This window comes from Vicugna pacos, chromosome 2, assembly GCF_048564905.1.
Source record: "Vicugna pacos chromosome 2, VicPac4, whole genome shotgun sequence".
Lineage (NCBI taxonomy): Eukaryota > Metazoa > Chordata > Mammalia > Artiodactyla > Camelidae > Vicugna > Vicugna pacos.
Window position 1 is genome coordinate 19,673,278 of NC_132988.1, and position 25,334 is coordinate 19,698,611.

The window sequence follows — 25,334 nt, forward strand, 5'->3', positions numbered from 1 at the left end:
AAATACAGTTATTCAAAATATGTTAATGAGGCTGACAGGGCGCTTCCATCACATAACCCCACCCTCCCTCCCTCCCTCTCTTTGTGTGAACTGAACTTGTGCAGGTTAAAACAGGCGTGCCAAACACTTGCTAAGTGAGATTACTGACTGTTGGCTAAATGACTGAGAATTTAAAATAAGCATTCAGGGAGAACGGCTTTGCTCAAAACCATGTTGCCTTTTAAAAGGAATATTTTGATGCTCAAGTCACTCCAGCTCCCATATTCCTCTATAGCTGTAAAAATACAGGCATTCATGATTGACATTCTTCAAGTGCTATATGCAAAGTACCTTAAAGATTCCAAGGTACTTTACAAGCATTCTTTTGAACCTAACTTTCAACTGACATGTTTCATTCTACAAATGAAGCAATGGGATTAGTGGTCACGCACTGTGAAAATAATGATAACTGGAATCACAGACAGGTTTATTAAGTTATTAATTTATCAGTTAATAAACCTATTCAACAGTATCTCTTTAGCCCAATAGCCAAATACTTCCTTCGAGCACAGAGATCACAAAGCCAACTAGCTCCTCATCCTGGGATTGGTTGTATTCTAAAAATCTCAAAGTTCCTCCACAAAATCAGACTGTCTCAAAATTTTCATTCCTTTCTCCTTGCCTCCCCCAAAAGCATTAACTTGCTTCTTCATCCACACAGGCATTCCACACATAGTCTGAATTTTAAAACGCAGGCCATGCAGCTTCGTCAGTAGAACAGAAAGTGCTGGTTCCAAAAAAAAAAAAAAAAACTGAACATCGCCTGGTCCCTAAATTAGGCCCCAAATCACCAGACCTTATACAGGAAATCAGGATCCAGTACCTTCAGTTTCAAAATTAAAGGGAGGCTGGAAGGAAGGTATAAATGGGATTACATACTTACTCGGGGTGACTCACTCTCATATGTTCAAGATTAAACTGAGCTCGGAATCTACAATCAGGAAAGAATTTTTCCTCGGAGGCAGAGAGGGGTGTGGGATTTCCAAATGTGCACTAAAGTAGGATCTTCAGTGTGAATCAGGTGAGCAAATCCCACATAATGAACTTTCTACTACAATGAAGGAGTAAACATAGGTGAAGTGCACGCCTTCCCAAAAGGTGTTGATACGAAGCCTCTCCCTATGGTTCCAAAGCTAGAGATTAGACGGAGAAGCAAAAGAGACTGGGGTGGCACTGCAAGGCCAATATACTTAACATTATTGAACTGCACACTTCAAAATGCCTAAGATGGTCGATTTCGTGTTATGTGTTTTGACAATTAGAAATAAATTTTTTTCACAAAGAGAGAGACTGGGGTGAATTTACCATGCTGCAACTGCTCTAAGGGGCAGCTAAAATGCTCTTAGAATGTCAAAGTGAGTTTTGGGGATGATAACCCCCTGAAGATGGAGGTGGATATGGCGGATTGGGAATGGCACCAGCATGGGGCTTCAGGACGCTTGTGTTCATGTCTACCCCTGTCTGTCGAAAGCAACTGGTCTTGAATTCAGGGTATGTCCTTGGCCCCGATTCCCTAGGTCTTCATTTTTCTCATTAAGAATAGGATGAGTAATAAGTTTCTCTCCTTTCACTACTTTAAGAAAAATATCTTCCTTGAATCATTTTCTTCTCCTTAAGCATTTCAATAAAAATCTCAAAGTTACAAAAAGTTATTCTGCTTTGGAAATGTACGGTTTAGAAATACAACAGGTTCCATGTGAAAAACAAACATGAATGTTTTCAAGGCTAGAATTTTAGTGGAAACATTAAAAAATACTTTGATATCCATGTTCCAACATCCCTTAGTTAATAAGAACATGGATTTCTCAGCATACAACTATTTCTCCAAGCTGGGAATAAAAACCACACTTGTAAAAATATTTAGCATGCATAAAAGCTACCATAAAAGAGTATCTTTTAGTTCTTTAAGAATCACTGATATCAGTAGGGAGATATTAAGCATTAAAATATGTCTGAGTATTAAAAATTGAAACAGAAATAAACTACCAACATACTATGACTTTTAAGTTAATATATGCACATTTTCTGTTCAAATACAAGTAAGCATAAAATCATAGAAGGCTAAATATGTATATTAACTTTAGTGATGAATCTTATTTAATTATTAAAGAAATATTTCCCTTTAGTAATTTATACAAAGGGCAATGAATCTGCTTATCTAATATTTTATAACTTTTTTCCTATATGTTACACCAAAACCAGAAATTTTTAAGTTAATATACTCCCACTGAAAATTCATACGGTATATTTTTTTTTATGCTGCACTTGGATGACTACTTAATGTTGTGGTTCTCCCCTAAGAGCACTTATAACTTGTTTTCGGCAAATTTAAATATTCGTTGGAAATATCTATCACTATGTTGTTAAACATATGGGTTAGAATAAATTACAGAAAAAGAATCTGAAAAATACCCAGAACTATCAAGAGATTCATATGAAAAGAGGTCTACCAGGTATACGGTTCAAAAAATACAGGAAAACAAGGAAATAAGGTCACCTCAAATGAAGACAGCAAGGGGTGAGCCCAGCCTTCAGTTCTTCATGGGGAGTAGAAGTCTCAGGAGTCCGTCCAGCCTTTCTCGGGAGAAGCTGGTTCTGGGTCTCCACCACCGCCCAGCAAGAGCCCTTCCATTCACTTCGGGAGCAAAGTGATCTCCTAACCAAACTTACTTGAACTCTCGGTGCAGCGAGAGGGTGTGGCAGACACTTTGTATAATAACAATAATGATGCTCCACACTTACAAAGCAGATAGGAAGATTCTGTAAGATCTTGCGGACAGATGGACAGAGTATCTAAAAGGCTGACGTCTTCCTAAGTAAATGGAGGAGACGGGAGAGCATGAAATACGGGGGGAAAGAAGGAAGGGAGGAAAGATCAGCCAGCTCCTCAATATGCCCCCACAGTGTGGAAAAGTCCTACAGTACAATCCTAGCACCGAAAAATGAACACTTTCACACTGAGATGGTTTGGGTAGAGTAAATGCAAAAAACGAACACTTTGATGAAGAGATGGTTAGAGCAGGGATGGATTCAACAAAAGCCGATGATAGCCATCATTTTACAAGTAATGCCCCAAATTCCTTTTCTTTGGGAGGAGGATATCAAGATCTTTCTGCAAGGTAGGAATAGCATCATAAAGTTCCCCTAAGGAAATAATGCATCAAAAAATGATCACTTTCTAGAAACAGAGTTAAATTCAGTAGGTGGTTGGAAATAAATTCTTTATTCCTCTGCTAGGATTAAATAACCATTCCCAACTGGTTCACTTCTTGAGCAATTTTCTAAAATAGAGTCTGTCTGATCTGTCTCTCACTCTCTTTCTCTAAAATGGACTTTACAATGAAAGTTTGGGTTAAAAGAAATAGAATATACACATTAAACATTGGGAGAGGGAGAGACAGAAAGACAGAGAGAAATTTGAAAAACAAGAACTTCTTTAATCAAGTAGAATTCCTTTCATGGTCTTTTACAAATCGATCACATCTCAAGTAACGAAAAATCAGGGCAAACCAGACATGTACTCAAAAGACAAAGGGAAAATATACTTGAAATTAGAACTATTCCAGGAAATCTGGACTGTATTTTAATAATATGCTTTCAGATCCAATAACCAGAAAAACCAGAACTTCGGGTGAAGAACTAATCCTCCGTCAACTCTTCATCTTTAAGCTATTCATTAAACTCTCGATTCAGGAACGCACATTCTTTTTTAAATCGATACCTACATAATACCTTCCTTGATTTAATAACACCTTCGTTCCCATGGTTAGGTTCTTTCTCATAGTCTAACCTTTCTAAAAATTCCCTTTCACTTTTGTCAGCCTCTAAGTATGCCCTCTTTAGGGGAGAATCTGATCTAAGTCACTGCAAGAAAACACTAAACACATATATACACTTTTTAAAGCATCACAGCATATTTCCCTTACCTCACAGAAAAAAAAAGCTGAAGATACTTTCTGAGTTTTGGTTCTTACCTTCCTACTCCACTCTTTATACATTTTTACTTCTACTGGATTTTTTCTTTCTTCTCCCATTTTTTCTCCATGCCCAACTCAGCATTTCTCAGGTATCATTTAAGGACCACCTACATCAGAATCAGCAGGGATTTGAGTTCGAAAATGCAGTTTTCTGGACCTCTACCTAGATTTACTAAAAATTTCAGAAGGTGGGAGTAGGGCTTCAGAATTTTCATTTCAGAAGTTACCTGGGCAATTGGGATGCACACTGAAATTTGAGGACCACTGTCTCAAACCCTTGATTCCTCCTTCACCAAAGGAACACAGGGTGACTCTACATATTATATATTATATTATGTATCTATATATTGCATATTATATATCTATATATAAATAAGTACCGTCAGAGCATCTGAGAAGGGAGAGCGGCGAGGCAGTTCTGTCCACCTTCCTTTTGAAATGCACATGGAAGAGGCAGGAAAGTTTGGAGGGCAGAACCTGAACTGGTTGTGAAACATCAGCACAAATGCCGACTCGTCAGCCCTGCTCCGTGGCTACTGCCAATTACAGTAGCCAGACCTGCGAGAGGACTGATTACATGTAATTTATAAAAAGTAAACAAGCTGAGCAGCTTGTGAACAATGAATGGAGATACTCAAGCCAAGAGGTAATAAAAATCATGAATAAATGACTCAGCATCCCCCTCCCCACCCAGACAACAATTGCTTGTACTCGGGGTAGGATTAGCGCGGGCCAAAAAACTGAGCATTTGGGGAAAGATTTAAATGATAACAGACCATTGACCAGGAGAGAGATTTTGTCTCTCACAAAAACCTCTGTGACAGGGCTGCACAGTCCAGAACTGGAGTTCAAAAGCTCAGTCATTTCAATGACTTTTTCTCAATCTTATTGAAGCCAGAAAAGGAAATGCCTGGGTCCAGGGCTGCAACCCAGTCCTGCACCTGAGTGATGGCTTTTAATGGAAACATAGGGAAATAAACCAAATAAATAATACAGATGTAGGAACCAAGCCTTGTGAGGGATTCTTCTACGAGAGGGTTTCCTACCTCCAGCACGATTGATATTTGGGGGCTGGGTTATTCTTGGTTGCGGGGCTGCCCTCTGCATCATGCAGTGTTTAACAGCAGCCCTGCCTCTACCCACCAGCCACCAGTAGCACCCCCAGCTGTGACAACCAAAAACATCTCCAGACACTGCCAAGTGTACCCGGCGGGGGCAAAATCACCTCCAACTCAAAACCATGCTCTACCCAGACACCTTATGAAGAAATGTTCGTATTAGTAAATGAGCTCAAGGAACATTTTTGACATCAGAAAGTCTCATGATTTCTGCTTTTAAACATGCATGTATATTAAATATAAACCTCTGAAGTCCACCATCCTGTTTTTTAAAATATATTTTTCCATTACCAGGGACTGCAATACAAAATCTTAATATGGTTTTCAGGAGCTATTCAAGCCACTACAAAAGTGCCACATAAGGAAATTACTGTGTGGGCGCCTCACTTTTCCTTGTCATGATCAATGTGTTGAATTGTGCTGTCAACTTTACTGCCAGAGTATTTACATCCACTTAACAGAGCCAAGGTATCCATCAGGTGCTACAGCCCATGAGACTTTTAGGAGCCCATGAAGCATGTCTTCCCTTTCTTAAAAAAATTAGAATTAAAAATGCATATAATAAGAATAATAAATATCTAATAACACATCCAGCTTGCTATACATTCATCTTAATACAGACCCAGTTGCAAAATATAATTTTTCTTTTTTTGTAGAGGAAGGGAACCCATGAAGGCAAAAGTATCTGGGGCTCAGGAAAAATCACAACATGGCCCCAACATAGAAAGGGGAGACAAGGAATTAAATAAACAAGGACAACCCGGTGTGACAGGCGCTGTGCAGCAGAGCATCAGAGGAGAACAGAACAGATGCCCTCGGCCCACTGGGTCTGGGTGTGTGAGTGATGATGGTGGTATGAGTTCAGGGGAGGCGGGGGTGGGGTGGGGGACAGGGGGTAGAGAAGAGGGAAGAATAAGCACCGTTAGCCTGGTTGTGGAGGCAGAGAGGGGACGGCCAGGGATTCCTGGAGGAAAGAAGAGCCCATGCCAAGGCCAGCAGGAGCCATCACCAGGCCAATCTGGGACCTGGAAGTTCAGGACAGCTGGGGAGGAGCGTGCGTGAGGAGGGTGCGTGTGCAGAGGCCACATCACAGAAAGCACTGCAAGCTAAGAGAAGGGGTCAGGCATTCCTCAGAGCAAAGGAACGCGGCAGAACAGCCTCAGACTGGGAGCCAGGACTACCAGGTCTGTGTTCCACAAAGGCCGTGCTGGCTGCCTTGATGAGGACGGTGTGGAGGGGCCCAAGCACGGAGGCAGGGAGATGGACAGGCCACTGCAGAATCTAGCAGGAGGGAAAGGCAGCTCAGGCCACACACAGGTCAGTAAGTCAAGAGATATTTGGAAGGCAAAACCGCCAGGATTTGCTCACTGGGTGTGGAGAATGAGAAGAGAACAAAGAAAACCATATGGTGTAAGGCACTGGGGAAGGGATGGTGGCGTGATTGACAGAGAGGGAACAGTAAGAGGGCGGGGCTGAGGGAGAGGACGGGAAAACCTGCAGTGGGCAGACCAGCTCCGCATTGCTGCGGGGGTCTAAGCAGTCAGATCCAGAGATGGGGTGTGAGAAATGGGCTGAAACAGCATCTTCAGATCATCTACATATAATTCAGGGGCAATTTAACTGGCCTTTAAGACCCACAGACGGACTTTAAAGATGAGATAGAACACATGCAAGACGATAATAATGTTTGCATGTCTGTTTGTCAGAATTCTGGGGGAATGGAGAACATGAAGCTTTTATCAGATTTTCAGAAAAGTTTATGAACTCACGATGGATGGTGACCCACTAACAGTGAGAGCTGGGAGGAGGGACCATCCGGGGCTAGCAACACCAGAATCCTTCGGAACTCCAACGCTTTCGGACACCAGAGCCTGGGATCAGGAAGGCCCAAGAGGGGACATGTTTGGAGAAGATGGATTGGTCATCTCCAACAGTGGGGGCAGCCTCGTGTGTACAACCCACCCAGGAGTCTGGCTGGAAAAGGTAGGAACAGAGACAGTCTCACCCTAGCCTCATCTCTGAAAATGAATCCATCTTTTAAGGTCCTGGTGAAATCTCTCTTGCCACCATCATGAAATTTTAAAAGGATCCCAGAATTCACCCCCCTCTACCGAATGGGGAGGGGATTGCCAGTGTTCCGCATCTCGGCTGAATTCGTCTAGAGTCTGGCCTCACACGTCATAGATCATAATACAATTTGCAGTACTCAGTGCATCCTGTGTCCCTAGTAGCACATACACTCCTGAAAGGTGGAGACAGTGCCTTCTCGGTCTGTTTCTGAATTCTTGGCAGCGACTTGTTCTCAGCAGGCACTCCCTCAAGGGCTGAAGGGTCTGACCTGAGAGGTGACAGATCTGGCCCTGCTAGAACAGCTGGTTAACCTCTATGACCTCGGACAAATCAATTAGTCTCCCAGAGGCTAATTTTCATTCCCTGTAAAAAGAGGAGGTTGGCCTCTCAGCTAGGGGAGAAGGAGATATGCGTGACTGGGAAAGGTATTTAATATAGCTGTTGTTTTTGGAATGCGAATCACAGAAAATAAAACTAGATTATAAAACACAGGACACTCAAACAATGCACGATAGAGAAATGGGTTGGAAAAGGTTGAGAAACATTGAACTTGATGATTTATAATTTTGGGCTTAAAATTCTACAACTCTTTGGTCACGCTCTTCGAGAGACTGTGCCAGGTACCACACTGCACAGTTTAGACACAGAACAAATGCAGCCTTTGTCCTCTGGAAATTAATATCCTATTACAAACATCAAAGAATGATAAATGAAGCCACAATTTTCTCTGTAAACAGATCATGTGTATACACCTTCTACTATGTATACTGTGGGTCATTACGAAAATCATAGAGAAAAACTATATTTAAAATAAAAATACACCAGGCATGCTTTTCCTGTTTTGACTACTTCACTGCTTAAATGAAGGGAAAGAAAAAAAGAACACTGTTCAACAGCATCAGTTTAATTCTGTGCACTTTTCTTTAGAGAGAAATCACATATCTGTATACCCTGTGAAGGCTTTGGTTTTATGTAACAGGAATAAATTAACTTCCCAAATATTCTGCATTCTTACTAGCTCAGTATTTCCTTTACCTTTTTTCCAATACTTCAAACACCGAAATCTAAAATTATCATGGAAGGCCTGTAAAATCCAATCCTCCTACATGACTTTGGGGTCAATTATAACTTTGCCCGAAGGTAAGGGGTTCAAATACTTCTCCCCTAACTGAATGAGGGCAGCATTCCTCGTCAAGGTCTTCGTAACACCACTGGAATTCAACCACTGGAGGTAGCATTTTACCAAGTGTTGCTGCTCCAAGAGTCAAAGACGAAAGCCTTTCTCTCCCGCTAAGTCAAGCAGTCATCCTTCCAACCAGAAGCATTTTCCTCTTGGCTTCTCTGACTGGCCGAGGCACTGATGGGAATGTGTGATGAGCTGGAGCTGAGAAAGCACACCAGGTACTTAATTCTTTACCCAGGTAGTCATTTCAGGGAGGAGTTCTGCTAGTCAGAAAGTGGCCTGACCGCATTTCCCAGCACAGCAGTAACTAAAAACTGCATTTCAGGAGAGAAAAACAGTCTACACGCTGGGTGGAATAGAATGAGTCCTAGTCCTGACTACCACGTCTCAGGACATAGATAACTCCCCCTTTTTAGAGAAAAGGTGAAAGAATGTGTGTGCAATGATTTTGACACAAATACCTTGTGATGTTAGTGGCGAGGCTTCTAGATCAGAGGAAGAAGTGAAAACAAGGAGGAAAAGGACAAGGGGGGCAGGGACCCCTGGGGAAAGGAGAGCTTTTTTACCTCTCTCCCACTTAAAAAAGTTAGCAGATAAAATTTTATAGCAACTGACTAACTGAGGTATTAAATACAATGATAAAAATGACAAGAAAAATGGACTGACTTCTCAATCTTCTCCTGATGCTACTGTCTGCATTTTTTAATTTCACAAAAGCAAAATTATATTTACCTACATATAATAGCTAAATTATTTCTAGGCAATAATGACAAATATTCAATTCAACCAAGCAACATGAAGTCAGTTAACTGACACTTTTTCCCTTTTTCAGACCAGAAGATGAAATGTAAAATGGAATTTTGACGTTTTCTTTTTCCATGTGTGACGTTCCTTAAGAAGAACAACATAGAAAACTTTTCCAAAAAAAATTTTTTTAACTACATGAGTCAAAACAAAGGAAAATAAATAAGAAAGGGAAAAGAAAAACAATGAACAGGATAGTTAAAGCAAAGTTTAGTATTTTTCTTCCTTTCAAAAAAAAAAAAAACCTAAGATTTTTACATTGAAGAGAAATGTTTGGACTCTCCGTATATTGTTTTTAATTCATGGAACAATGTACCCATTTGCTTTTTCCCTTTTAGGACATTGTGTTTTTTTTTTAATCACAGGGAATTACCTAGGCCAAGTTTGAATTCAAAGAAAAAAGCTGCGAGAAGAAAAAACACCACTGTAAGAAAAACTCGTGGTACATTTGGCATTCTTTCCAGTATATAAAAATAAAAGAAAACTCAGTTTAGAAACAGGATAAAAAACTCCTAAAACACATGGAAAGGAAGGAACAATTAAACAGTAGGAAAAAAATTAAGATCACTCACATTTCCCCTTCTAGCAGCTCTGTTTCTTTGCAACTTACATCTTCCCCGGGCAGTGTGCATATAGTTACTCTGCTAAAAACAACCACATGGAAAATTTCTGCTCCAGATAATGCTGCAGGACAGGGATTGGCAGCTAGAAGTTGTAATCAGACTGCTTCAAGGGCTAATGTAACCGAGATAACGACCAAGCATGCATTTCAGTGGAGAGCCTTAACTATTTTTTTTTGTAAAGCAGGCTGTGGGAGGGTCGAAAGCAATTAGGTTCTACTTTAGACACATTCAGCAATGAAAATTTTCCTCTTCAGTTAGGGAGCATTTTGTTGCTGTAAATAAAAGAATTGCTTAAAACAGAAAAGATTCTTTTTTTTTCCCCAGTTAAGGCATTCGTGTCTGACTTAAGGTGCTCACATAGACAAGCCTGGAATGGTCCAAACTTCTGGTTCCCAAAATGACTTTTCCCTGTAATTCCACAGGCCTGAGCTGCCATCTACAATTCATTAAGGTTCCCCCAGCCATTTAGTTGGCAATCGAAGAGGCTACTGATTTAATGACCGTGGAAATCCAAGGTACAATGGGCCACATCTCCCCAGGAGTGGTCTAAAGAAGAGAAGAATGCTGATTTTATTTGTGCCCTTGGGGTGGCCAAAGAGGGGGAGCCGGAAGAGACCAGGGACTTGGTAAGTTTCCTGTACTCAGTCGACAGACCAGCCGAGATAGAGTCACAGGAACCTCATGACTTCAATCCAAGTTCAAATGGCAAATTCAGATGGAGCTCTGACTTGGGGGAAATGAGCCACCAAGTTAATGCCAGGAATGTGAAATGAGAGAAACCCTTCCATCGACAGGCAGCAGGGGTTTAACGTGATCCAATGGTGTTATTCTCTTCCCTCCAACACGAGCTGGCACTCACACAGCTGGGCTAAGATGGCTTCCCAAGTCCAAAATAAGACGCTAGCCCAAGGCGGCGTGGGCCCTCCTGCTGGAACTCAGAAGCAATCGAATCAAAGGCTCTTTTATTCTCCCTCCCACCAGAACATGCTCCCTCTCTGTTGTAAACGAAATGCTTGCCAGAATGAATTATTTCGTTTAAAACAGACAGAAAGAAATTGTAAATAACACATGTCCCTTGGAATTTTAATAAGTTCAGGTGACCGGACAGGCTGGGTTGGTTGTTTGGTTTGTTTCTAGCCTGGGACAGAAAATTCACTCGTGGTCAGGATCTCCTCAAGGGGCATTAGGTCATGGCAGAAACGGGAACTTCTCAAATTGTAGGTTAACAGCTGAAGTCCAAACTCCACGCCTGAAATGGAGGTGTTCCATCCTTTTCGCCAGGATGTCTAAACTCAAAGTAAAGTCCTCCTTCTTCCTTAAAGACCAGGCCACCCTTACGATTTCACTACTTCCGTCAGCAGTACCTGGATTCTTCCAAGAATAGAGCCTGAAGTTCACCTGTGAAGCCTTCTCTGGCAGCCCCCATCGCCTTCCCCTCTCAGTCTGAACTCATAAGCAATTGTTGTCTGTATCATCCATCTGGCAATTAATCATGCATGGCCTTATAAACATAGCTCTTATAAAATTATTTAAAGGAACATGCAATTTATAGCCTGTCTTCACAAATAGATTAGAAACTCCTTACAGGTCGGGAGTGGGCCTTTCCCACCACTGTATTCCACACATGGTACATTTACAAAAGCTCCAGAAACACCTGTTTATTTATTCAGTCAACAGATACCTTGGTGAGCCTCCGCTCTGTAACAGACACAGCACCCAGCACAGGCACTGCGCAGCCCTGGGCTCTGTGAGCCTGCATCTCATTAAGGGATGGCTGGAGGGTCCCAAAGAATTCTGCCTAATCAGTTCTAATACATTCACTAGATTATTTAAGATGAACAAGAAATGAAGATTTATTTCCCCAAAGAAGGAGGCCTACGGAGAAACTTCTCATCCACCCTCCCTTTCAATGAAACATCTGAGAAGAGGAGTATTAGATGGCAGGAGAGTTTAGAATGTAGATGTCTTGCCCACCCTTCCACATTTTACAGATAAGGAAACTTTGGATCAGAAGGGTCCAAAGAGCATGGGGGAAGCGGCAAAGCCAAGGCGAATCCTGGGTCCTGACACTTGGTCCAGGGTTCCTTCCACCACAGCACAATTTCCCCGAAACCCTTCAAATACAAAGCAGTAACCCACCTGCTACAATGTCCCCGCTAGTGTGTGTCTCTGTAAGAAAACTAGGAGCGCTGGCACTTAGTCACCTCTTAAACTTCCTCAATCCGCAAATCAAGACCTTATCTACATGCTTTTCATGTCAACCACAAAATATGCAATTTTATTTAGACTTAAAAGTGCTCTGCCATTGTATTTCTTTCCTATTTTTAAAGCAGACTTATTATGGCAAAACACACTGAAATAACTGATTCAGCTGTCAAGCAGAATATCCAAGTATAATTCTTGCCATACTGCTGTATCTGTTTGAAGATGATCAATTCAAAAAAAAATTTTTTTAAACAGCAGAATTCCGAAACTACTTCCAAACTCATACACCTTCCTCACAGAAATTTGAATCCCAAGAGACAACAATCAGATTTAGGGATTCAGCCAGTTTTATGTGGAGAGTTTGGTACTTATCACTAAGCCCAGGTACAACAAAAGAATTAACTATCATTAACTTCCATAAAGACTTAATGTAATTGCTAGCTCCTAAGAGCAACAATGCTCCTGCCTTCCTGGAAAAGGTAAAGAGAAGACATTAGAAATTTGAATGGAATGTTCACTGCTAGGGTTGCAAGAAAAAATTTCCTTCAACAGCATAATTATGCTCCTTCAGCCACTGTAAGCAAAAGCTTCAGAATCTGTTGACTGCTACTGGTAATTGCCAAAAAAGGGCAGGAAGAGCTTCCAGACATCACAGTGCTCTTCGCTGTAGGGACATGATGGGGCAGGGACGTAATGCTTAGCACAGATCTTGGGCTGTCCTTGAACCAAGGAGATGCTGTTATTCTGCCTTCTCCACTCCTCTCTCTGCCAAGTAAGATGTCAGGTGCCCCCTCCCTGTCCAAGAGGCAGAGGCTATTTCTGTTTCTGAGCCCATTCCCAGAACCAGGGTTGGGTTCTGGAAGTCCAGACAAGAACCATCCTACTCCCTGACAGCTGAAGACCAGAGCCCAGGCTGGGTGCAGATTACAGATTACACACCCAAGAGTTGGCCGGCTGACAGCTAGCAGGCCACCTTGCTCTGGCCTCAGAAGCAGGTTCTCCTGCTGAGACTGCACACCTGCCCCATGCGGACAGCTGGGCCATGGAGGAGTCCAAACTTGCTGTCTGGGCTTGGGGCAGGCCATGGGGACGCTCTCCCTGAAGAGATATGGGAGCTGGCTTGAAGCAATCCTTTGTTCTCAGACTTACATTTTATCTCAGCTAAAATTTCAAGTCCTGATGAAAATTTCACCATTATTTCAAAGGGCTGCTTTTTCTTTAAATAGCTCTTTAAAAAAATCTGAGCGCCACTGTTGAGTGCATACTACCAAGAGTTGACTTGTTTTCTGTAACTCTAAAGATGCTGATCTGTACATGATTCTACTCAGGTCCTTAACAGAGTAAAAAAGCAGCTGTTTAATATAGAACACAGGATGAGAACAGCAACACAGTAGTAGCAAGACTGAAAGCATGAAAAATTTCACCTCCAGTTAAGTAGACTTGAAAAAATTCAGAGGACGGAACACAGACAAGAGGTTGTTACTCTTTTGCAAATAAATACAGGGGGGAAAAAAAAAGACAAAAAGACTAGAGAATCTACTCACTAGTCTTCCCCTCTCTTTCACGCCACTTTCACACTCTTTAGGAAATTCAAGAAAAGTGTCCATATCAGATGAACACACTAGTGTGCAAAAACAACGCCGCTGACTATGAAACAGTAAACATAAAATGGAATTGTAAGTGAGATGCATTGGGGCCATAACTTGCAATGCCTTTAAAGACAAAACTGAAACAATTTCTTGACACTCCTTATGGATCATCTTAACCAATGCTTGGACTACCCTATAAATATTGTAAACAGCGAGACAACTGTCCAAGTCTCCTGGGCCAAATGTTCCCCAGCAGAATCAAGGCACAAACTCCCTGAAGTCACATTTGACAATGATAGTCCCACACATCCGAGGTATCTTATCACAGCAAACCCCTTCATTCAAAGCTATTATCAAGCACCATTTGCCTACTGGGTGGCCAACGATGTTTCCTTTCATCTAGAAAATAAAGATTTTATGTGAAAACAAAACAAGCATAGGAGATGCCTCTGTTTTTGAGGGGCAAAGCGCGCTCTAACAAAAATTACCTAAATTGGATACCCAGCCAAACAGCAATCACCTGGGAACATCAAAATCTTTTGGGCAACCAACATGACAGGGTAAATAGAAGACGAGCCTCATTTTAACTTATAAGGCTCCAGTCACCCTCTTGGACTTCTCAGTTCTAATGGTCACCCTGCCCACGGTCTCCCTGGGTCATCTCCACCCACTTCACTACTGTGGAAAGAAAACTCCAGCACTCCGGCAGGCAAGGAAAACCCTGCCCCTCCTCAGCTGGTAAGCATATTCTTCCCTCTGTTGATGACAACTGAGGGACCCTGCTGTCTCTCTAAAGTCTTCCGATGGTTTCAGGCTGCATTCAGCTTGTTCCTCTAAACATCTCTGAAAACACCTCTAGTGTTCAGCTTGGGCACACAATCAGAAACCACTCCGCGTTGCTGGCTCCTTCTCCACAGGCTCAGCTTCTGTTCCTTCAAGCCTGCACCTCTGATCCACAGCCCGCCTCTTCCTGGCATGCATGCTGCTCAACCAACATCCACCGACTCACAAAAAGGCCCTTGACAGATGACCCAGCCTGAGCGCCACTTGAAATGAACTAGGGGAGTGTCATTACCCTTTTAAAGCCTGGTCAGTTGGGCAGATCTAGGTTCATATCTGGCCTCTGGCATGCTCTGGTTCTGCAAACTGTGTTGTCATCTGTTAAACAGATGATACCAACCTCATAAAACATTGTAATGCTCAAATGAAATCATAAATTTTTTAAAACTTAAATGCCCCCGTTTTTTGGTCACTGTTAAGACATAATCTTTTGGGCTGATTTTCTTCCTGGTTTGCATTACATTAAATTGCAAGCCTGAAAGGCATGGCTTTTTTCCTCATGGTGCCTAGTCCACTGCTCAGCATCTTTTGAGAGCCATAAACCAATCACATTAAAGGACACATTAAACCTCTATTATCACTACCTATTTCAGCTAATGTCATGCTCTTTAGTTCCCCCAAGAACCCAGTCATTTAAGTCTATGACTTTCCCAAACCATGCCTTCTCAAAACAAATACATCTCTCGGTCACCCTATCCCCTCTTCTCACACACATACCACCTCCTATTTAGAACTCAGCTGAAAAACACTGCCTCTCTCCAATTCCTGGAATAAAGTTAGCATATTTACCAGAACATTCAGGCAAACTGTGATGGTGGAGAGGAAGGATTTGGAAGGATTCAAAATCTCTGGAGAACTTTCTTAGGATTTGTGGCATCAAGTCCTTAAATGAGAATTACTTGTCTATAACAAATTCTGGCAGAAAGAAAACCAGAAACTCACTGGTGAGTTGTCGGTGAAGTTAAATATGGCACTTCACTCGATTCTATGCATGCAAACAGTGACTAATAGGATTAACTCGAGCTCTCTTACTGGGTGTAGATATCCTTTAACAAGAAACAGGTTCCATTGGAAAGTGTCGCCCCCCTGGTAGTCAACTTATATTTAAAAGGGCATGCGTTTTGCTTCCGAAACATACTTTACTAGAAAAATACTTGCTCCACATGCCAGGGCAAAAGTGTCATTTCTTTCCTTTGCAGGGGGCAGCGACAAAAGAACCAGTGGGGGAGAAGGGGATAAGCTCTCAGACCCGTGAAGAGGACACAGATGTCCATCAAAGTAAGGTTGGTTCTTTCAAGGAATTTTTTTCCGTAACAGCTAAAACGTTTTAACACATAATCAGCATCTTGTATCAATTACTCAAATACCATGAAGCAGCCCTGGTGGCCTGGGAAAGGACCGCAAGACACAGAAATCCTGCCTGGCCTCAGCTGTTCCCTCCTGCGGGGCTTGACAGCGCGTCCAAAGCGTCCAAGCATCAGCCACCAGGCTCCCCCCAGCGCGCTCCTCCTGCAGCAAACTGCCAAAGCTCTCAGGCCAAACTCCAATGTCCCTTGATTCCAAACCGCGAAAATGTGAACCCTGCTAGGCAAACGGTAGGGCGCGTAATATTTTTTTTTCTTTCCCTGTGCGCGGATCTGAGATGCTCGTCTCTAAAGCCAAATTCCCAGGTCCCCCGCCCGCTTCCCGCTAACAACTCCAGGGGAAGGCGGGAGGGAACGCGGACCGAACAGAGGGTTGGTGAGTTCAAAAACCTCCGCGGTTTTCCCAGTGCGGGAAATTTACTGGACCGCAGCCCTGAAGGATTCGATGCAGATATAATGAAAGGAGAATGCTCTCCCCCCACCTCACCCCTGCTAAAAAGAATACTAAAAACATGCAACGGGCGTTCAGCTGGCAATGCCGGGCCCTCCGATGGGCGGATGTCAGGAATCTGGAGGAAGAAAGGTGCCCGGCCAAGTGGAGGCCCGGGAGTGAGCTTGCAGCCCGGGTCCCAAGCCTGCCGGGGAAGGGGCCCAGGGGAAAGGGATGGGGACTAAGTGGAAGCAGCAGCCCGCGCGTGAGCTGCCCGGGGAGGGGAGCGGCGGCCGTGCTCTACTTACATAACGCTTCAACTTCTTCTCCGGGGGGGACTTGCGGAGCCATCCCGAGCAGACCACTTCGCCGCCGCTCATGGTGCTCGCCTCTCGGACTCCGGGCCGGGCGCGCTCCCGACACCGCCGACGCCGGACGGCCGCGCAACCGCGGGGAGCTAGCTCTGGGGCGGCGTCTCCCGGGCGGACGGGGCGGACGGGGCGGACGGGGAGCGCTGGCTCTCCGCGTCCGAGCTTCTCTCCCGGAGGCAGATCCACTGACGTGAGTAGAAGTGGGCTGAGCCGCCGAGGCCAACGCGCCGCCGAGGCCAACACCTCGGGGCAGGGGCCGCGGCCGGGCCTCCCTTCAGTGCGCCCGCCCAGCCGCCAGGCGCGCCGTCCCGCCGGCCGCCTCAGCAGCGCTCGGGCTCTTCGGGACTCTGCCCCGGCGCGGAGCCGGAGCCTCGGCCCCTTGCACTCCGCCCCCTTGGGACGGGACCTCCCAGAGCGCTCTCCCAGACAGACACGACACTGCACGCGCGCGCGCGCGCACACACACACACACACACACACACACACACTTACACACAAACACACACAATGCCCCGCGCGGCGCCCACTCCGGCTCGCCGGCTCTCGGTTTCCGTGCGCCCAGCGCGATCCTCTCCTTCCCGCTCCTCGGGGAGGGTGGGTCACTTCCCCGCGGCGCCGGGCAGCGGAGGGGAAAGGGGAAGCCGCGAGGGTCCCGTGGGCAGCGGGCGCAGGTCTGGTCCCGGGCCACGGAGAGAGCCGCCGGCTTGGCGTCGCTGGGCAGGGCGCAGGTCCCGCCGGAGGGTGGGTCCGCGCTCGCCGCCGCCGCTGCCGCCGCCGCCGCCAGAGAGAGAGGGCGGAGAGCGGCGGAGGAACGAGGCGCTCCGCTGCTCGGCTGCGGGGACCGAGCCCACTGTCCCGTCCCCTCACGCTCCTCCCGCGCCGCCTCCCCCACCCCGGGGCGCGCGGCAGGTTCGGAGCGGCCCGGCCCCCGGCCCCCGATCCCTCCCTCTCCCGGCCTCCTGGCTCCCTCTTCCTCCCTTGCCTCCTCCCCTTCCCACGTTCGGGCCGGCTCCGGTTTCTGCCCAGACTTTCTCTGAAACTCCGCCGGAGCACTTCCAGCCAAAACAACGAGGGCCGGGGAGGAGGAGACGCAGGGTGGGAGGGAGCGGGAGTAGGAGGGAGCAGGAGTCCCAGAGGCACCCTGGGATCTGTAGTTCGGGAAGCCGGAGCCGGGTCCTTGGCCGCCGGGCGGCGATTGCGCCCGGAGCCCCCAGAGGACTCCTCGCCGGGAAAGGCCAGGAGGCCTCGCGAGGGCGGCGTGGCCGCGGCTCGGGCTCCGGGAGGAGCGAGGAACGTTCATTCGCTCAGTCTAGGGTTTGCCATCTTGGCTTGGCCGAGTGTCAGTTCGGAGTTTGTACTGGTGCATGAGATCAGGAGTTTGGTGGGGTGGGGTAGTTCTCTACTTGACATCCTTCAAAGGCACAACTGCCGGGAGGGAGACCTCTGCGCCTTGGAGAGTCGGTGACCTCTGGATCCCTGTCCTCAAGACTGAAGGGCAGGGTCCAGGAGGACGAGGGCGCCAGGGGACGCGCCGAGGGACGCGCCGAGGCGACCATCCTGGAAGAGAGATCTGAGAGGAACCCTCCTCCGCTGGCCTGGGTTAGTCCCCGGAGCGGCCTTGTCGGAGGGGTGGGATCGCTTAGTGGGGCCAAAGGATTTAGTTGAATCTATCCCTGGGACATTTTGAACTCTCACATTCCCTCTATTTGTTGCCAGTTTCTTCGAGTTGACTTTGCTTTTTAAAATCTACCCTTAGGATGTTGGACCAGAAAAGGGAAAGTTGCTGGGTGTCCTAGTTTTATTTGCTTGCTGGTGTATGCTTTACAATTAGGATACCTGGTCCTGAGTTTAACCCGATTCTGTAATAGAAATATCTTTAACATTTTTTATGCGAAACGAAGCCCCCAAACAAATTTTAGAAGGTAATATAAAAAAACAGATAAAAATGGTAAAAATAGTAGGGGATAAGTGAACATTCTGGGGAAAGAATGGCCTCAGGCATTTTCTTGTTAATACGACGTTCATATTCAGGAGTTCCTTTGAGTCTGAAAATGTTGTACTTTGATAGTAGGAAATTAGGTGGTGACAAACAAAGGTCCTTGCACTCATGGGGGGTGACATTCCTGCGGTGGCCTAAAATAGTGAACAGGGGTCAGTACAAGTGCAGATTGTGATAAGTGTTGTGCACTGGAGGGAATAAACAGTAAACTGGAAGAAAAACCAAGCTGAGCTAGGTCAGATAGGATGAGAGAAGCCTTCCTTGAAGAGGCAGCTAAGCAGAGATTTGAAAGATGTGAAGAAAGAGGAGAATCAGACTTGTTTCGTGGAAGAATCAAATGGATAATCATGAGGAGGACTGAGAAAGAAAAAACAAGCAAAGGGGTTCATTGCTTTTCTTAAATTTTAAGGCTTTTTAGAATACAAGTGAGTGTAATTTTTATGGCAACTAATAAACCAAAACAATTTTTTAATGTGCACTCAGGTTTTACCACAAGCCCTGCAAATGAAAATAAATTATCGAATTTGTTTTCCACTTCTCCCACAGGCAGTGTGTCTGTAAACTGAGTCAAAATATTTATGAGTAACATTGGTAAGACTAGTCCACTCCTTCGTAGTTAACTAACTGTTGGCTAGAAAATTGACCACTTCCTCCACTCCTGTTAATAAAGACATTTTTAGTGAAAAATTGTAACATAGTTATCCCTCTGGCCTCCCCCTCCGTATCCCTGAGGAACTGGTTCCAGGACTCCCCACTCCCCATACCAGAATCTGTGGATGCCCAAATCCACATGTCTTATTTGCATATAACCTAAGCACATCCTCCCATCCACTTTAAATCATCTTTAGATGATTTACAGTGCCTAATACAATGTAAATGCTGTGTAAATAGTTGTAAACACAATGTAAATGCCATGTGCCAGCAAGTGACAAGTTCAAGTTTTGCTTTTTTGGAAACTTCTGGATTTTTTTCCAAATATTTCCCATCCAAGGTTGGTTGAATCCTCCGGTAAGGAACCCAAGGATATGGAGGGCTAGCTATATATCTTGTACTATTTTGGAATATTCCAAAAAATGTTTTCTTTATTTCAAATGAGGAATTCAGTGATCTCATTTCTATAAAAGAACTCATTAAGTCTTTTTCCCTATTTTCAACTATGTTGTTTGAAATTTGAAATTCTAGAGATAAGTAAGGATTGTGGAGCATTTGGAGGTAGATATGTCTCCATGTTTGAATGATAGAAAGGAAATTTGCCTTGTTTTTATAATGTATGCCATTTTTAGGTTGTCTGTTAAATTACATTTTATATCTTTATACATTAAAAGGCATGCTGGAAGACACTGTTATACATAAGTATCTTAAATTCCATTCATTCAGCAATTATTTATGGAATGTATAGTATGTACATGTTCTCCAGGATACAGTAGGGAGGATAACCAGACCTGTTTCTTCACTCTTTTGTCCTAGAGAAGAACATTTTACTAGTAATTAGTCCCGTAACTTCTACAATACAGTTGAAAAACTGCTGTGAACAAAAAACAAAGCATCTTCGCAGATGTGGAAGGCAAGCTTGTGGCTACAAGGTGGGGATGAGTGAAGAGGGATAGAGTGGGAATTCTGGATTTGCAGATATACACTACTGTATATAAAATAGATAAACAACAAGGTCCTACTGTATAGCACAGGGAACTATATTCAATACCTTGTAATGGCCTATAATGAAAAAGAATATGAAAAAAAAGGAATGTGTAACTGAATCACTATGCTGTCCACCAGAAACTAGCCCAACATTGTAAATCGACTATATTTCAATAAAAACAATTTTTTGAAAAACCCAAAGAGTCTTACTTGGGCATAAAATAGGAGGATCTACCCCCTGGGAGGAGAGTGGGTGGATGAGGAAAGATGCCTGCAGAACAGACTTTAAACTGAGATCTTCAGGTTGAGTAAAAATGGCCTGGCCAAGTAGCAAAGAAGAGTCCTCAGGCTGAAAGAAACTCCTGAGGACTTGAATCAAGGCAGCAGGGAGGCAAGTGAGAGGGACATTGGGTTGGGTGAGGTGACAGGGGCAGGAAGGGGACAGATTGTACAGATGCTTGGAGACCATCCTATAGTTTAGATTCTTCCTCAGAGCAAATGACTTTGTCATCTCCCATGACCTTCAAATCACCTCAGACAGTGGCCCCCCCCGTGGACTTTGTCATTCACCTCCCGCAGCCCACTTTAGCCACTGTCTTCCAGCTTGATGCTTCAAGGTGTTCCTGTATGATCTTCTTAATTCTTCCATGGCTTTCTAGCCTGTTAACCCCTCTGCTCTCTCATGGTCCTCAGCCCTCTCCATCTTCACTTCCCCCCTTATCCAGTTTGAACTTTATGGTCCACATTTTTAATAACATGCTTCCAACTCACAAAACCCCAACTCTGGGTGAACCCAGAGTTCTGTACCCAAACAGCCAAACACTATCGGAGCAAGTTACACCGCAGAATGACTGACATCACTATAAATTCACATTCAGTAACCTCAAATAGATCCCCAACCATTGGGGCAGATCTTGGTTTTCTGGAACCTGAAACGTAAACAGTCTCGAGTCATTTTTCAAGGAAAAGAATATACAATTACAAATACCAAATTAGGATGGATTTGTATTTAGAATGAGGAAATGAATAAGAGAGAAATTACTGGTGCCTAGGAGATACAGAGACCTTTCTTTTGAGATCTCTATGATGATTTACCAGAATCCTTACATGGATATGCTTCTGGAGGACTTGCCCTCCCGCTTGGGATACCCCACGGCTCCCAGCAGCTCCTTACTCGGGTGGGGGCTTGTGCAGTGAGCGGCCTTGGGCTGAAGCTCCGGTAACTTCATGGTTCTCTCTGTTACCTACCAATCCCACTTCCTTTGTCTGGACAGTTCACTAGCCTGCTCTCTAGAATATTCTTTTTTTTTTTTACTAACAGCTTTATTGAGATGAAGTCACATACCATAAAATTCACATTTTTAAAGTGTATAATTCAGTGGTTTTTAGTATATTCACAAAATTCTTCAACCTCACCACTACTTAATTTCGGACTATTTCATCACCCCAAAAAGAAATCCCATTCCTCCTCTCCCCGCATCCCTGACAACTATTAATCTTTCTGTTTCCATGGATTTGCCTCTTTTGGACAATTCATATAAATGGAATCATATGTGACCTTTTGTGATTAGTTTTTTTCACTTAGCATAATGTTGTCAAGGTTTATCCATGCTGTAGCATACCTCAGTACTTCATTCCTCTATATTGTTAAATGCTTTTCCATTATATGGACATATCACGTGTTGTTTTTCCACTTATCAGAGGATGGACATTTGGATGGTTTCTACTTTTTGGATATTATGAATAATGCTTGCAATAACTCTTAAACCATCTTCAGAGATCTCAAATGTCCCAATCTTCCACCTTCCCTATCAACCAAAGGTCTTACAGTTTTATCAGACAACCAAATGCTCAGATGGAAACTCCTTCAACCACTGGCCATCAAACATGCAAACCTACATACCATCTTCACTCCTGCTACTCCCTCCTTCCTGTGGCAAATCCAGGGCATTGCTTTCCTTTTATGAAAGGTCAGTCCTTCGATTTATGCTTTGGATTTCATCCCATTGCACCTTTTCAAGAACATCATCCTCTAAATGATCTCTTCTCTCTGTAACTAAATACTTTACTGTCAATGTCAGTTGTTTCTATTGCTGTATGTGTGTTGTGATAAAACTTTATTTAAAAAAAAAGAGAGGTGAGCCAGAGTTAGCCAAAGTGCCATAATTTGCCAAATTTTGCATTCTACCACCGTGATCTGATTGGGTGTACATTCACTTACATACATACACACAGCCCACTCTTTTTTAAGTGGACGTGAACCATTACCATGATGCCTTTTAAAATAGCTATTATGAGAGGAATCTTAGATGAAATTGCCAATAACACACAATTTCAGATTATTTAATTCTTCCCTTATGTTAGCACTATTCCTCTGAATAAACTACTGTGTAATTAAAATGAAAGTTAGTTGCATTATTTGTGACAAAAGCATGGTGGGCAGCGGATGACAGTTCTCTTCAGTTTTAACTGAAACCTGAGTTAAATTACCCATCACATTTTAAATATACTCACATGTCTTCTGTTAAAACAATGTAAAAAAAATTCCTCTACATCTTATATTTCTTTTTAGCTACTGTTTTTTTAACCAGCTTTTCTCTCCTCTCTCACAGCCAGACTTCTATTAAGTGTTGCTGTAGTTTCTCTCTCTAGTTCTTCGTCTTCCAACTCTCCTCATCCTGCTTCCTTCTGGCTACCATCCAAATTTCTCTCTTCTGTTTGCCAAGGTCACTGATGACCCCCACATCACTAGCATGTTCAGTCTTCATATTTCTCCATCACTCCTTCCTAAGACGCTCAGTACCCTGGATCTCTGAGACATCGCAGATTTGAACCTTCCTCTCTCCTTGCCGCACTTACATTTCTTTGCAGGCTCTTCCTTGCCCGTGGCATTCTGAAGTCTAGGCCACCTCGCTTCTCAACCTATACTCTCACGTGGGCTGGTGTTTGTGTCTTTATCTATACACAGACCCTTCACAAATTCCCACCCCCAGCCCAGTTCTCTTTTCTGAACAACCAACCTGTAAATGTAGCTACCTTCTTTATGTTCCATTGAGCAAAATCAGAATCATGACCTCCTCCTCAGTTCTCACCAACACTCCAGTTTCTGTTTTCTTTCTCTTGGTCATTCTTTCCATCTTCCCTTCTCTGCCATCACCAGCCCGCTACCACATGTAGATGAGCTTGCCTGTGGGAAATTTTTCCATTTCATCTATTTCTATGCTACCCCTCGTTTCCTAGCTACTTCATCTCCCACTTGGATTTTTGGTCATATGCTTGATGTAGCAACATCCTCTTTCTCCTGATCCATAGATTCTCTACTTTTCAGCCAAAGTAGTCGTTATAAAGCTCAAATATAATCACTTCAATTGCTGCCCATTGAGCATACGATAGAAAACAAAAATTTTTTAATATATTTTTATTGAAGTATAGTCAGTTTACAATGTTGTGTCAATTTCTAGTGTACAGCACAGTGCTTCAGTCATATAGGAACATACATATATTCATTTTCATATTCTTTTTCATCATGAGTTGTAAGATATTAATATAGTTCCCTGTGCTATAAAGTATAAACTTGTTGTTTATCTATTTTGTATATAGTCTAAACACAGCCTCCAGGCTGTGCATGGCCTCTCCCCTATGCAGCTACCTGGCCTCATCTGGACCACTCTCATGTGTCCTGTGCTCAGTCACTCAGGCCTTCTTCTGGTTCCTCATACATACTCTTCTTCCTTTCCTCTACGTGGCCTCTGTTCTCACTGTTCCCCTTGTGTGACTTTTATTTAGTTTTACTGGGGCTAGTTAATTCCTGCTCACTCTCAGATCTCAGGGCACTCATCTCTCCCTCAGGAAAATTTTCCTTATACATCCTTTGAATCATATTTCCCACTCTACCCTCTTACTGTCATATTATCCTCTACAGGAACATATGTCATAGGGGTGAGTATAGCTCAGTGGTAGAGCACATGCCTAGTGCCCACAAGGTCCTGTGTTCGATCCCCCGTGCCCCCATTAAGAAATAATAGTAATAAACTCTTTAAATATATATGTATATCTCATAGTTGTTGTTTTACATCCTTTTGTGTGATTATTTTAGACATTGACTAGTCTCTCACTAGATAATGGACTTCGTGGGGGGAAAGGATCATGTCTGTTTTGTTTATTCAGTTTATTTGTACCCCTAACACCTACCGGGGTACCTGGCATTATAATAAGTTCTTAACACTTATTTGTGGAGTGAGTGAGTGAGTGAAGGAAGAAAAGGGCTTTGATCATGTGGTGAGTGACCCGAATGTTTGCTTGCTGCTGAGATGGTGCAGGAGTCAATGTGTTTGGGTATTGTTATGGTCTGAATGTTTCTGTCCCCTCACAATTCATATGTTGAAATCCTAACCCCCCAAGGTATTAAGAGGTGGGGCTTTGGGGTGATGATCAGGTCATAAGGACGGAGCCCTCATGAGTGGGATGAGTGACTTTGTACAAGAGATGGAGAAAGTTCCCTTCCCCCAGGTCCACCATGTGAGGACGCAGCAAGAAGGTGCCAGCTGTGAACCAGAAACTGGGCCCTCTCCAGACACCGAATCTGCTGGCGCCGTGATATTGGGCTCCTCAGCCTCCAGAACTGTGAGAAATAAATTTCTGTTATTTATAAGTTACCCAGTTTAAGGTAATTTTTTTATGGCAGCCCACAAGGACTGTAAGACCAGTAGGGACTGTCTCCTGAATAACCAGACTCCCAGAAGTGACAAAGCGTGCTTTGTAATATTGCCCAAAGGTGGGATTGTTTTCTTTTTAAATTTTTCTGTTTATCATATGTGTATTTAATTATTTCTCTATAACAAAACGTATTCCTTTAGTAATAGGAAATTTTAATGTTACGTTTTAAAAAACAAAAGCAATGTAATATTTTAAAATTAATAAATAGCTTAAACGTAAACTTTAAATATTGAAATTTTCACACCTCTAAATGTTTCTAAGGAAGTTGTGTTTAAATAACCTTGGAATGAAAATATTCTTGGAGTAAGATTTATATAGATGTAGTGAGAAGATGGTCTTTTGACAAAAGAATAAAATATTGTTTGTTT

General features: G+C 43.6%; 1 protein-coding gene across 4 annotated transcripts in view; it reads right to left on the reverse strand.

Moving 5' to 3' along the window:
- GAB1 (GRB2 associated binding protein 1) overlaps positions 1–17,166 on the reverse strand; it is a 113,103-nt gene extending 95,937 nt beyond the window's left edge. The window contains exon 1 of one of the 4 annotated variants that reach the window (XM_031692330.2): positions 16,551–17,166. In XM_031692330.2, the coding sequence (XP_031548190.1) occupies positions 16,551–16,622 (72 nt within the window). In that variant the 5' untranslated portion in view covers positions 16,623–17,166. Of the gene's footprint in view, positions 1–2,536; positions 2,673–9,763; positions 9,862–16,550 lie in introns of those variants that run through there. The other 3 variants (XM_072976468.1, XM_072976461.1, XM_072976472.1) reach the window with 3 other exon arrangements.
- Between the last annotated feature and the right edge of the window lie 8,168 nt (positions 17,167–25,334).